Genomic DNA, 14,579 nt, shown 5'->3' on the forward strand with positions numbered 1-14,579 from the left:
GCTAATCATGGCTAATAATTCTGACTTTAACTGTATTTCTTAAGGGTGCTAATAATATTGACCATAAAATTATTTATTCCAGTTAAACTAAACAAAATAAGATTTTCTCCAGAAGAAAATGTACAGGAAATGCTCTGAAAATGCTGTTGCTCTGTCAAACATCACTCTGGAAATATTTGAAACAGATTTCACAGGAGGGCTGATAATTTTGACACCTATAAGTGTGTGTGTTTTAGTGTCTAGCAATAAATACTTTGAGCACAAACAAGTTTCTTTGTACAACTAGCACTTCTTTTGTGTATTGCTAAATGCCTCCTCAATTGTAAGTCACATTTGGAAAACATTGTCTGCTAAATGTAAATGAGTTTTGTTTGTGTGTCAGACAGAGGAAGGAGGAGCTGGAGCAGAGGATGTCGGCCCTTCAGGAGAGCCGTCGAGAGCTCATGGTGCAGCTAGAACAGCTCATGCTCCTCTTAAAGGTACGGCAGATCTTACAGACACACAAATGATGACTGTTCAAATGTGGAGATGCACAGATCTCTGTTAATCAGCCCAACTGCTCCATCTACAGGAAGAAGAGCTTAGAAGAGCTGTAAATCTCAGAGAATGTGCAACAGAAACTGTGTGTATTACTGTTTTTCTCAGTGGCTTTGGTGCATTTCTCACAACACTATTTACATTTGCACAACAGTTAATGCATTTCTCAAAACAGTTAGTCATTTGTGCACATCATAGCAGCAGTTTCTCATTCCTTCCAACAAATTGTAAATGCTTTTGGACATGCATCAACTGCTTTCATACGACTCTCTGCTGTTTTATAACATTATCATTTGCTTGTCATGTCAGTCAGAATTAATTAAACTTGTGAATGCTGAATAGTCATTCCATGTAAAACTAAGAGTCCTCATTTCATTACTTGAGTCATTACATACAAAAATGTTCAACTAGTCAAAATCTGTCAAACTAATTTAATAAATATTTTTAAATATTTTATTTTCCTGAAAATGTCTTCTAAAATGAACAATTTCATGAATGATTTAAAGACCAGTGTATGTTGTACAGTTAAAGTCAGAATTATTAGCCTCCCTAATTAAATATTTCCCAAATGATTTTTAACAGAGCAAGGAAATTTTCACAGTAAGTCTGATAATATTTTTTCTTATTTCTTATTTGTTTTATTTTGGCTAAAAGCAGTTTTTAATGTTTTAAAAGCCATTTTAAGGTCAATATTATTAGCCCCTTTAAGCTATATATTTTTTCGATAGTCTACAAAGCAAACCATCATTATACAATAACTTGCCTAATTACCCTAACCTGCCTAGTTAACCTAATTAACCTAGTTAAGCCTTTAAATGTCACTTTAAGCTGTATAGAAGTGTCTTGAAAAATATCTAGTCAAATATTATTTACTGTCATCATGGCAAAGATCAAATAAATCAGTTATTAGAGATGAGTTATTAAAACTATTATGTTTAGAAATGTGTTGAAAAAAAAATCTGCTCTCCGTTAAACAGAAATTGGGGAAAAAATAAACAGGGGGGCTAATAATTCTGACTTTAACCGTAGGTTCAGTTCCAATATGTACACCAATATTGTTTCCAGTTGTGCACAGCTCTACCCAAAGGAAGTTGTTGTAAATAAGGGTGTATATTCTTCTGCACAATGCTGTGAATAAATTAGAATTGTAAAGAGCAAATGCAGTAAAAATGTGAAACATATAGTCAGCGTCTTGTATATATGCAGTGATGTCTCTCACTAAATGCAGTGATGTCTAACTTTACTGTAGTTTTCAAATGGCTGTGCTAATAGTATATAGTGCTGTCTTGAGCATTTTCAGGAAGTGTCACCCAAATCTGACTATTTTGCATTGAAAAAAACTTCAAAATGAAAACATGACAAGGCCATTTGACTATCTTGTTCATAAACAATGGTGTCAGGACTTTTTTTCTTGATGACACTGACACTTTGATTGACATCAATACTTGCTTTTGAGCAATGAGCGATCCATTTTGAGCAAGTGACACACTTCTGCAGGTTATCAACTAGGTTTTGCAGTTTGTACTAATAGTTTATAGAAATGCATTAACTGTTGTGCAAATGTAAATAGTGTTGTGAGAAATGCACCAAAGCCACTGAGAAAAACTGTAATGTACTTGATCTAACTGTACAGTATGTAGATTAACTGTATGCTGTGTTTTTTCTTCTTTCTAATATTGTGTTGGTTTTGCATTTGTCATCCATCATTTAGCATTGCACAAGTTAAAATGAACACAATCCTTATTTATTCAGACTAACTTCTTTTGGGCATGTGAGTTATAAACACTAATAATTCTATAACACTAATAATGACATACAAGTCTCAGTTTTTGAGCAAACTTCAATAATACTACAATAGATAGATAGACATAGATGGACGGACGGACGGACGGACGGACGGACGGACGGACGGATGGACGGACAGACAGACAGACAGACAGACAGACAGACAGGCAGACAAACAGATAGATAGATAGATAGATAGATGGATGTATTTTGACTTGATTTTGTAACCCTTATGACAACCGTTTTGTTCTTGTTTTTTATTTCTATTTTTTCCCTCCTGTCTTTTTTTCTTTTCTCTTTTCTCTAAATAAAATAAAAAAGTAAAAACAATAAAATAAAAAAAAAATTATAAAAATGTATTTGTTTTTGTAACAGACATGAGGAATTGTGGGTTTAACGCACAGTTATTTTATTATAATTTCAAGTCATATAATCATATTTAATTAGCATTTATTTGACCGTCTTCAGTTTTCATTTTAAAATTAGTTTTAGTAATTATTTATAATTTATTAATTGTTATTCATTAATTGATGTTTCATTGGTTTTGATTTATTAATGATGATTTATTTATTTCTATTTTAGTTTCAGTTTTAGTGCTTATATATCATATTATATTATATTATATTATATTATATTATATTATATTATATTATATTATATTATATTATATTATATTATATTGTATTATATTATATTATATTATATTATATTATATTATATTATATTATATTATATTGTATTATATTATATTATATTGTATTATATTATATTATATTATATTATATTATATTATATTATATTGTATTATATTATATTATATTGTATTATATTATATTATATTATATTATATTGTATTATATTATATTGTATTGTATTGTATTGTATTATATTATATTATATTATATTATATTATATTATATTATATTATATTATATTATATTGTATTGTATTGTATTATATTATATTATATTATATTATATTATATTATATTATATTATATTATATTATATTGTATTATATTGTATTATATTATATTATATTATATTATATTATATTATATTATATTATACTATACTATACTATATTATATTATATTATATTGTATTGTATTGTATTGTATTGTATTGTATTATATTATATTATATTATATTATATTATATTATATTATATTATATTATATTGTATTGTATTATATTATATTATATTATATTATATTATATTATATTATATTATATTATATTGTATTATATTGTATTATATTATATTATATTATATTATATTATATTATATTAAATTATACTATACTATACTATATTATATTATATTATATTGTATTGTATTGTATTGTATTGTATTATATTATATTATATTATATTATATTATATTATATTATATTATATTATATTATATTATATTATATTGTATTATATTATATTATATTATATTGTATTGTATTATATTATATTATATTATATTATATTATATTGTATTATATTATATTATATTATATTATATTGTATTATATTATATTATATTGTATTATATTATATTATATTATATTATATTATATTAAATTATACTATACTATACTATATTATATTATATTATATTATATTGTATTGTATTGTATTGTATTGTATTGTATTGTATTATATTATATTATATTATATTATATTGTATTGTATTGTATTGTATTGTATTGTATTGTATTGTATTATATTATATTATATTATATTATATTATATTATATTATATTATATTGTATTGTATTGTATTGTATTGTATTGTATTGTATTGTATTGTATTGTATTATATTATATTATATTATATTATATTATATTATTAGCCATGGGAACATTCCTAATATTCATTATGTTTCATTAAGATTTCACTTTTTTTATTACTTTTTTCTATGTCAAATTACGTTAATAACTTTTGTGGAAATAAAAATCACTATTCCACATAACTACTATTAATATTAATATAATATATTACTATTAAAACAAAACAACATAATTATTCTGATCTCTGTTTATTACAATATGTAAATAATAAAAGATCACATTACAATTTTAATATATTTTGAATGATTAAATTCTGCTGGTAAAAAAAATGTGTGAAACCTGGCATTTTAAAATGACAATTAATGAGTGTTTTGTCACTTCACTGTTATGCTTTTAATAATTTATCAAATTAATCATAAATTGCCTGACTAGATTTATTTCATACAAAAGGATACAAATAAAATGTGTCCATATTATCTACCAATAGTCTCCTTTTGTTCCCAGAACCAGGGTCCTGGCCCCTCCCCTCGCTCCTCCCCCAGCCACACTCTCAGCGCATCCGTCCAATCACTGTCTGGCAACTCCACGCCCATTCCTATGCCTGTCCAATCAACATCCGGAAACACCACACCCAGTCAGACCCCTCAGGACTCGCTGATGGGCCTCGGAGGAGAAGTGCAGCAGGCCTTCGCTCAGGGTAACACTTTCATTCAGTCTCAATAATAAAGCACTGCAGAGCTCTCGTAATCTTTAACCAAAGTAACCTAAACCTTTTTTATTTGGCCAATTATAGCCTTTGGGTGGGATTAATCTGTCTGTCACATGAGATCCACCAATAGCAAAACCACAATCTAATTTAAATCTTAATTCAATCCCGTTCAATTTTCCAAACAATGGAAATAGCAACCGTTTGATAATGACAGCACAACACTTATGAATAATACATCGCCACAGCGGAATGAACCGCCAACCTGTCCAGCATATGTTTTACACAGCAGATGCCCTTCCAGCTGCAACCCAGTACTGGGAAACATCCATACACACACATACACTTCGGTCAATTTAGTTTATATTCAGTTCACCTATAGACGATTTACCATGCTTTTAAACATTCAGGATGCGGTCGTAGGGAGGTGGCAGAAAAAACCCGGGAGCGCTAGCATTTACAGTGAGCGAATGATATCCGATGCGGTACAGATTTTGCTGTTATCTTTAAAATAAGATATATTGATTACATATTATATATATTATATACATAATGCTTTTAGCATATTATAACAGCTCGTCACCCAGTGATAAGCACAGCGATTTGGCAAAATTAACGTTAAAGTGAGCGACATTCATCTGACTGGTCCATTTGCGATACCGCCATCCCAATGGATATTGGTTAAGACGAAATGGCCGAGCATCCAGCCCCAAATATACAATCTCATTGAAACTGCAAGTGATTTTAGTCAAAGGCCTACAAGTCTTTGGATGTCAACAATTTTCTTCTGTATGGTCATGTGCAAGAAATAATGTTAATTAGATTCAAAACTATGTAGTGCTAAAAACCGAGGTTCTGTCTAGCTAAAGACAAGGAAAGAAGAGCTATACAAGGCCTGGGTAATCATCAACAAGCAAAACTACTGCATTCTGACAGCTAACTAGGCCTACATCTGTACGGCAGGGTATGTGAACTTACACATAGAGGTAAAGTTGGTTCTATATTCGCACATTCGGATTTTCTCCTTAATAATATAATGTCATAAAAGTATTATTTGCAAACTCTAAATAGCGAAATCATATTACCAGCCAATGACTATCACAGTACAACATTGTTTACAGTCAAATAAACAGTGTTAATGTTGTTTTCAAGTCACACTTGCAGGTTATTTCAGACCGAATATTCAAAGTGCCGTGGTAAACAATATATGGAGTGTGTCACAAGTTGTCACTGAATGAATGTGTGAATATAAAACCAAGTTTACCTTAATAACTTACACTTTCACGTTTCATTCTGAGCATTCAGTGTCTGCAGTTTAATTAACCATACTTAACACTTTTTGCTGAAATCATTGCTGCAATCAAAAACGAGTAATGTGTCTGATTCAGCATAGCGTGAACTAACCTGATTTAACATGAGAACTGCAGAGTCCAGGGTTTATATTTAGGTCGTCACTTCATTTAGCTCCCTTTTAGCCAAAGACGTCTGCAGTTAGCACTAAAGCAGTGTGGTGTATGGTAAAAGTTAAGTTTTCTATTTTTGGACTTTAGAATTTGGCATTCAACCGCACAACATGACGTGTTTGCTATTCCAACCAGTCTTTTTTTGCAACCGGGAACCCGACTTCAGGCATGACGTAGATTGTTAATTCGTCTGTAGCGCATGTTTTTGGACTGTGGGGGAAACCGGAGCACCAGGAGGAAACCCACGCCAACACGGGGAGAACATGCAAACTCCACACAGAAATGCCAACTGACCCAGCCAGGACTTGAACCAGCGACTTTCTTGCTGTGAGGCAACAGTGCTAACCACTGAGCCACCGTGTCACCATATATATAACCAATATTTGAATCAAATTACACTGTACTACTTAAAAGTTTCGAACTTAAAAAAGTCTATTTATAATTTACTTGTAATAAATAAAGTATTAAAATGTGTTTTTTATGTTCAAATACAGAAAAAAAAGTACAAAAAAATTATTATTTCTTTATCTATTATTATTTATTATTATTATTTGATCTGTTAATATTTCTGTGTTTTTGTAATTGTATTAAATATATTAAGTATTTTTATTTATTTTATTTATTATTCGAAAAAAAGAAAAAAACTGTTTTAATAAATATATTATTATGAAAATGAAATTATTATTTAATTATATTTAAAAATATAAAACAGTTTTCTGTTTTTATTTATATTAAAATGTATTTCTGTAATTTATTACTATCATTTAAATCTGAATTTTCAGCAGTCTTTAGTGTAATATAAGTCTTCAGAAATCCTTCTAAAATGATGATTTGCTACTCAACAAAATTCTCGTTATCAACTATTAAAATAATAAATCATGTTTTTTAATATTAATAATTATTCTGTCATTTGATTTATTTGTGAAGGCTCCAGAAGAAACTTAAGAAGCGATCTCCTGGTAGCTGCAGACTCCATAACCAACACAATGTCTTCACTGGTCAAAGAACTCAACTCAGGTTGTTATTTTTCCTGATCAATCTCATGTCCACCAGCTATAGAATTGTGTATGTGAATCACTGCCATCTAAACTTCCTCTTCACTAATGTTTAGAGGCTGGAAATGAAAGCAACAGCATCTCAGACTTCACGTTTCCATTGTCAGACGTTCTCCACACACGCAGCTCTTCTAGATCAGGGTAACAGAATCGAATCTCCTGCTGGTTTCTGATCTCCTGGACTGGTCTTGATGTTGTTTCTCATCTCACAGGGCAGCAGGTAAATTGGAGCCGGAAGATTACTATGGCCACGAGGATCTGGAGAAGCAGCTGAAGATGGAGGAACGGCTCAGACACTCGCAGGAACCCGACAAGAACCTCCTGGTGAGACATTACACAGATTCCGAAGCAAAAGCATCACATATTTAAAGGGACAGTTCACCTAAAAATCATTTCGTGAGCTATTCGTTTCTTCTGTTGAACACAAAGGAAGATATTCTGAAGTATTTTGTTCCTACCAAATCAAAATTATGAGCCCTCCTGTGAATGTTTTTTAAATATTTTCCAAATGATCTTTAATAGCGCAAGACATTTTTCACAATATTTCCTATAATCTTTTTTCTTCTGGAGAAAGTCTTATTTGTTTGTTATTTTGGCTAGAATAAAAGTGTTTTTTGATTTTTTTGAAAACCTTTTAAGGTCAATATTATTAGCCCCTTAACATCTGAACATTCTTCAGAATATCTTCCTTTGTGTTCAACAGAAGAAAGAAATTCTATCAAATATTTTGAACCACTTGAGTGCCAGTAAATGATGAGAGATTTTAAATTTTGGGTTAATCTGTCCCTTTAATATGTGTTTTAATGTTTTAGAGTTTAGCTTGTGAAATTAATATGCAAATATCAATATTATTAACCATCTGGAAAAATGACTTGGAAAGCTTTTGATAAAAAACCCTTTATCATCTTTGAATAATTGTTATGCTGTTAAAACTATAACTTTTTTTATTTTAAAAACGTTATAGTTTTTATTACTTCACAAATAATTATTATTTTTAATTACATCTTTTTACTTTATTAGCATTTAATAACTTTTAATAGCTATTAATAACAAACACATTAAAAATATACTGCCAAACAATGGCCATTTTAACAATGCTAAAGAGAAAATAATAATAATAATATTGAATAAATAAATAAACAGACAAATTATCAAATAAATTGATGAGTTAATAAATTAAATTAATAATTATAATAATAATACATTAGTAAATTAATAATAAAAATAAGTTAGAAAATACTAAAAATAATAATAATAAACAAGTAAACAGAAAAAACTTTAAAATAAATAAAAGATTAATTGATTAGATAAATAATAATAATAATAATATCAATAATAATAATAATAACATTACATTAGTAAATTAATGAAATCAAATAAAAAATATATAATTTATAAAATAATAATAATGAATAAATAAGTAAACAGAAAAATAATAAAATAAATAAATAGATAAATTAATAAACTAGATTAATAATAATAATAATAATACATTAGTAAATTAATAATAAAAATTATTCTGAAAATAACAACAACAATAATAAAGTAAACAGAAAAATTAAGAAATAAATTATTAAATTAGATAAATAACAACAACAACATTAACAACAACAATAATAATAATAATACATTAGTAAATTAATTTAAAAAACAAATAATAATTCAGTTATGACATGCCATCTCTTATAAATTTAACATAAATATGTATAGCTTTTGATTTAAGTAAGTGGACATTATTGACAGATGCAATACTGAATACAGCTTTCAATCGACCAATTCATATTTACTCCGGGTTGATTATCAAGAAAATGTATCTTGCTTAAGTTTTATAAGCTTAATGCTCGATTGGACAAACATCAAAAGTTGAAAGTTTTTTAAAAGAAAGCATTACTTTTAAGAATTGAAAGACATTTACAGTATTTCTGAATAAATTAAATAATTTAATCAGTATTCATCGTCAATATTCATCAAGGAATCCTGAATAAATGTACTATATTGTCCTCAAAAAATATTAAGATAGATTATTTATTAGATTGATAGAGCGGCACGGTGGCTCAGTGGTTATTACTGTCACCTCACAGCAAGAAGGTCAGTGGTTCGAGTCCCATCTGGGCCAGTTAGCATTTCTGTGTGGAGTTAGCATGCTCTCCCCGTGTTGGTGTGAGTTTCCTCCGGATGCTCCGGTTTCACCCACAGTCCAAATACATGAGCTCTAGGTGAATTGGATAAACTAAATTGGCCTTAGTGTATGAGTGTGTGTGCGTGAATGTGAGAGTTTATGGGTGTTTCCCAGTACTGAGTTGTGATTGGAAGGGCATCCTCTGCGTGAAACATGTGCTGGAATAGTTGGCGGTTCATTCTGCTGTGGCGACCCATTATAAATAAGGAGTTTAAGCCAAAGGAAAATAAATGAATGACTTTTAAAAGGAGTACTTTTAAAATATGTTCACAGTTATGCTAGATTGCAATGATATTTCACTATATTTCTGTTATTACTGGATGTTTGATTAAATAAATGCAGCTTTGGTGAGCAAAATAGACCTTTTTTTTTCAAAAACTTTTCAGAAATCCCACTTTTGTTGAGTTGTGTAATTCGCCAGCATTAATCTAACCTCAAATGTAATTATAATACATGTGGTTAATATTTCAGAAATCATAAATAATATCTCGTATGTTTCTGCATTCGCATCCATATTGCTGTGTGCCCCAAAGCCATCTCTGAGCAGCAAATTTCAGATGGATGTTCTGGGAAAAATGCCAACGGTGCGTCAGGAGTATCTGCTACATCATACATCACATTTGATTCCTTTTTAATTGCTGTAGAAATTAGATGAAATAGAAATGAAATATCCATTAAACCAAATGGATACTTCATTGTAATGAACATTTCCCAAGGCTGCTTCGGGGCAAGCACCTGTTTCTGAGCGTCAAGATGATGTTCATTTTAACAGCGTGTCTGGATGAGAATGGCCACCGGTGCTGCATTACCTCACATTACATCCTGCAGCCTAGTGAATATATAAGAACACTTTCCGGTTCCACAAAGAAACTTTCAGTGAACAATTCTGAAAGAACCATTTATTTGGCAGCGTGGAGAACTTTTGTTTGTGTTGCTCTGCAGTAACACTTCTTAAACGCAAGCTGGCAGTAGGGTTTCCATGTTCCTCAGTGTCGAGTTTCTTCATGAGTGTTGTCTTTACATGATAAATTGGGGTCCACTTTTTGGACCCCCAGAGCTACTCTTATGGGGCTTAACTCACGAGAATCCTCCACCACAGCCCCGCGCTTCACTTTTGTCCATGACTATTCATGTGAATGAAGGGCGGAAGAAAGTAGTTCCTCATACAAAACGGTTTTTAGGCCCTCTGTGTTGATTTTCTTTTCTATATACACGATTATGTCGTCGAGCTGTTGTATAAACGCAATGTCACACTCCTAGCAGAGTGATATGGCTGTATATCGGCACTAAGGCACTCGGCCTGCAGCCTCGAGCAAACACGCACCTCCCACCAGTGCTGATATACAGCCATATCGCACTGCTACTCATGTGATACTGCTCATATATATATATATATATACACATATATATACACATATACATAGATTTGTATATATATATATATATATATATATATATATATATATATATATATATATATATATATATATATATATATATATATATATATATGTATATATATAAATGTATATGTGAGTGTGTATATATATATATATATATATATATATATATATATATATATATATATATATATATATATATACATATATATATATATATATATATATATTACTGAATAATAATACTGAAAACATAATTATTAGCAAAATTAATAGCAAAGTAATGTGTTGTCACAGTTTGAGTTGTGCAATATTACGATTATATTGTATAGACAAAAAAAAGGTTTTTCATATTATGCTGTATCGTTTATTTCATTGTGTCACAAAATACACTGGTAATATTTTTTCATAATTTATTTGAGCGTAATATTGCTACCCCCTTTCTACCTTACTGTACAAGTAGTTCAAACTCGCTCATTCAGAGGCAGAAAGCAGTGGATGTGCAACAAATTTAATCATGCCAACTGACTCAAACCAGTGACCTTCTTGCTGTAAGGCAACAGTGCTAACCACTGAGCCAACCACCATGCCGCCCCCTTAAGTACTACCTAAAGCAAATTTCTGAACTTTAAACTTTGCTAAATTGAGTTGTTTATTTCTCCAGGTGACTTTACAAGAATAGCTGCGCTTTAATAAGCAGTGGTGAGTATTCTTCATTTTTGTTTTGTTTTTTCAAACCCAGCAATGTTTGATGGTTTTGTCTTTGTTTTTTCCTCATGACAGGAGGCTCTAAAGCACTGTGCAACCAGCCCAAACACACAACACTTCTGAAAAGCATCAACAATAGCCAATCTATTAATATCCAAATCTATTTTTAGAATCGACTAAACGTTTTAAGACAAAACTGTGAAGCGACTTTGGAAATGACAACTAATGGAACTGTCTACAACACCGCCAGTGCCATAAATACAGTGATTATGAGATTATTTCATTGACTTAGTGTAACTGCGTTCGTTCGTTCGCCTTTGGTTTTAGTTTCCGTGTGTTTAAATGTTTAAAACCTGTACTGTATTTAAATATTGTTGCAACGTAGGCTCATTCTGCGTCAATTGGTGCTTTTGAAAACACTATTGGTTAGGTTTAGTGAAGGAGGAGGGTGAGTCAGTCGATCGGTCAGTCAGTCAGTCGACAGCGGCCTCTGGTGGATTTACGCAAGAACAGCAGGTGCAAATGGCACTCGCGAGAGAAATTTGAGATCTGAAAAACCGTACACAGCGGCCTCTGGTGGATTCGCGAAAACTAAAACTGCAAAAAAATTTAAAACGCAGCACCTGGAACGTATTTGGCGCTCTCCGGAAATGTATATAGGGGAACATTTTCTGAATGAGCCTGGGTTGTATCTGTTCGGGCTAATGTGGGGTGACGTTTAATGAAGCTGCTATCTTTATCAACAATGTCTTTTCTTGTACATTAAATAGCTGGACAGGATGGACTTTTAAAGCATAAAAAGTGGGATTATGTTGTAGCGTCAGTTTTTCTGAAATCATTTAAAATTTTTGTCATAGTCTTTGATACACAAATACACTGCCTTAGCTTACCAGATTGAGTTTTGTTCCCTATAAATGGATAGGTATGTGTATTTTATTTCCGTTTATACTATCTTCTAAAGACATTTTAATTATTAAAGGTGCGGTATGTAAGTTTCTGACGCTTCTAAAGCATAAAAATACCATAATATGTTTGCAGATATTTAGGAAACATGCTAAGTGAACATTCTTGTTTATCTGAAAAACAATGCTAAAGTCAGATATTCTGCTTCGAAAATGTGCATTACGTGCTAGTACGGCTGTCTTTGTTTTGGTCATTTAACCCACTCAATTCCAGTTTAGCCAGTTATATTTCAGCACCGCAGGTTGCCTTGTTGGAAAATCACATATTTCATTCATTCAGTCAGGAAGGCTTTCAAAGCGTGCGTCTGTGACCGAAATATGACCTCCAGTGGACAGTAGGAGACTCCGAACTGAGAAGCAGATTCAGAGTTCCACATGAGGTTATTAATTAGCAAATAATATAAATATTACTAAACGTAAACATCAGGTGAGCAGGTTACATTGTAACCCGTGTCCTAACAACACGCTACATGATGAGATTTACTGTGATAAACAATTTGGTTGTTTACACCAGACTAAAAAGACGACAATACAGCCATTCCGAAGCACAGCATAGTGCACTCACTGCACTCCAGCAAAATGGTAAGGTTTATAATCTAATTAATACATATTAAACCTCTTTAATATTATTAAATGAAGATGCTGAATCACTGATATGTGTTGGCTTCCACTGAGTCACAGTTCTAAAGTTCAATTTTAAACTATTTATTTTATTTTAAAGATCTGAGGTGAACCATCTGCTGCTGCTTTGAGTAGTATGGCAATAAATGTCATGTAAAATGGCATTCAAACTCACATTATTAGCATTTAACACTGAATAAAACACATGAGGTGTACCTCAGGTGGTCAGTTTGTTCAGCTGCAAGAAACAGAAGCCATTTCTAATATATAAATTCCAGGTGTTGGTTAGGACAAAACTTCTTTTAATATGAAAATATCCCCTCTATCGCAAGCCATTGCTTTTATAGAGAACAATGGTTAAATCAGCCTTTAGGCTCGATAGTCAGGCACACTGCTGTTGGTGTCATCAATCTGGCAATCTGTGCTTGCGTGTGTTTTGATCCAGGAATGCAATACCTAGTTCAACCACTGGGTGTCAAACTTACATACTGCACCTTTAAGAAGAGTTTAGAAGCAGGTGAATGTGATGAATTCATCACTAGATCACATTAGGTTTTTTTGTGAATGAAATGATTTTAAAGGGGGCCTATTATGCAAAAATCACATTTATAAGGGGTTTAAACACACCTATGTGGCAACAGACTCTGAATATAACCAGCCTCTAATAATAAAAAGGTATTCATTTTTTATTTTTTATAATCACACTTCATTAAAACAGTGTGTAGAAACACTTTGATTGACATTTTCCCTTTCGTACGTGTCATCAGAGGGGGAAAGCCCCGCCTATCAGTGATGATATCTCCCTCATTAGCATAAGACATTAGTCTTGTTTTTGAATCTGCCACTATGCTGACACAGGCGTTTGCAGCTCCGCCATCTTTAAAAACAGCACTATCTCATTTGAATTTAAAGTGACAGTCGCCAAAATGGCACAGTTAGGATCAAAGCCTAAAAGTGTTATAAAACATTATTTGTGTGGTATTTTGAGTTGAAACCTCACGTACACACACATCAGACAATTATTTCTCATATATCCCGTAAAAAGGGGCATAATAGGTCCCCTTTATGGACAATTAACATTTCCTATGTAATGTTTTTCATGCTTATTAATTAAGCACAATATTACAATGTTTTTTTTGTTTGTTTAAATTAGCCTAAATTCAAAGTAACAGATTCTTGCATGATGTTTGTACATCTTACCATTTTAATATACATTTTATAATATGTGAATCTTTTTGCATCACAACAATAAATGCACTGCAAAAAACAAACAGTAATAGCCCTAAAATACGCTTCAATCTCTTTATGCAAAATAGATCACGTTTTTAGGCTTTCAGCACAATTCTGTCTTTATTAATATTATTTGGACTTTTTTTTTT

The 14,579-nt window shown here is 31.0% G+C and overlaps 1 protein-coding gene across 1 annotated transcript in view; it reads left to right on the plus strand.

Annotated features, from left to right (window-relative positions):
• The window catches only part of dtna (dystrobrevin, alpha), a 59,852-nt gene extending 45,708 nt beyond the window's left edge, over window positions 1-14,144 (plus strand). Inside the window, exons 17-24 of the mRNA XM_056450354.1 lie at window positions 383-479; window positions 572-592; window positions 4,611-4,803; window positions 7,203-7,292; window positions 7,387-7,471; window positions 7,543-7,654; window positions 11,574-11,611; window positions 11,693-14,144. Coding sequence (XP_056306329.1) covers window positions 383-479; window positions 572-592; window positions 4,611-4,803; window positions 7,203-7,292; window positions 7,387-7,471; window positions 7,543-7,654; window positions 11,574-11,591 — 616 coding nt within the window. The 3' untranslated portion in view covers window positions 11,592-11,611; window positions 11,693-14,144. The remainder of the gene's footprint in view (window positions 1-382; window positions 480-571; window positions 593-4,610; window positions 4,804-7,202; window positions 7,293-7,386; window positions 7,472-7,542; window positions 7,655-11,573; window positions 11,612-11,692) is intronic.
• Window positions 14,145-14,579: the final 435 nt, after the last annotated feature.

Source organism: Danio aesculapii, chromosome 24 (assembly GCF_903798145.1).
Source record: "Danio aesculapii chromosome 24, fDanAes4.1, whole genome shotgun sequence".
Lineage (NCBI taxonomy): Eukaryota > Metazoa > Chordata > Actinopteri > Cypriniformes > Danionidae > Danio > Danio aesculapii.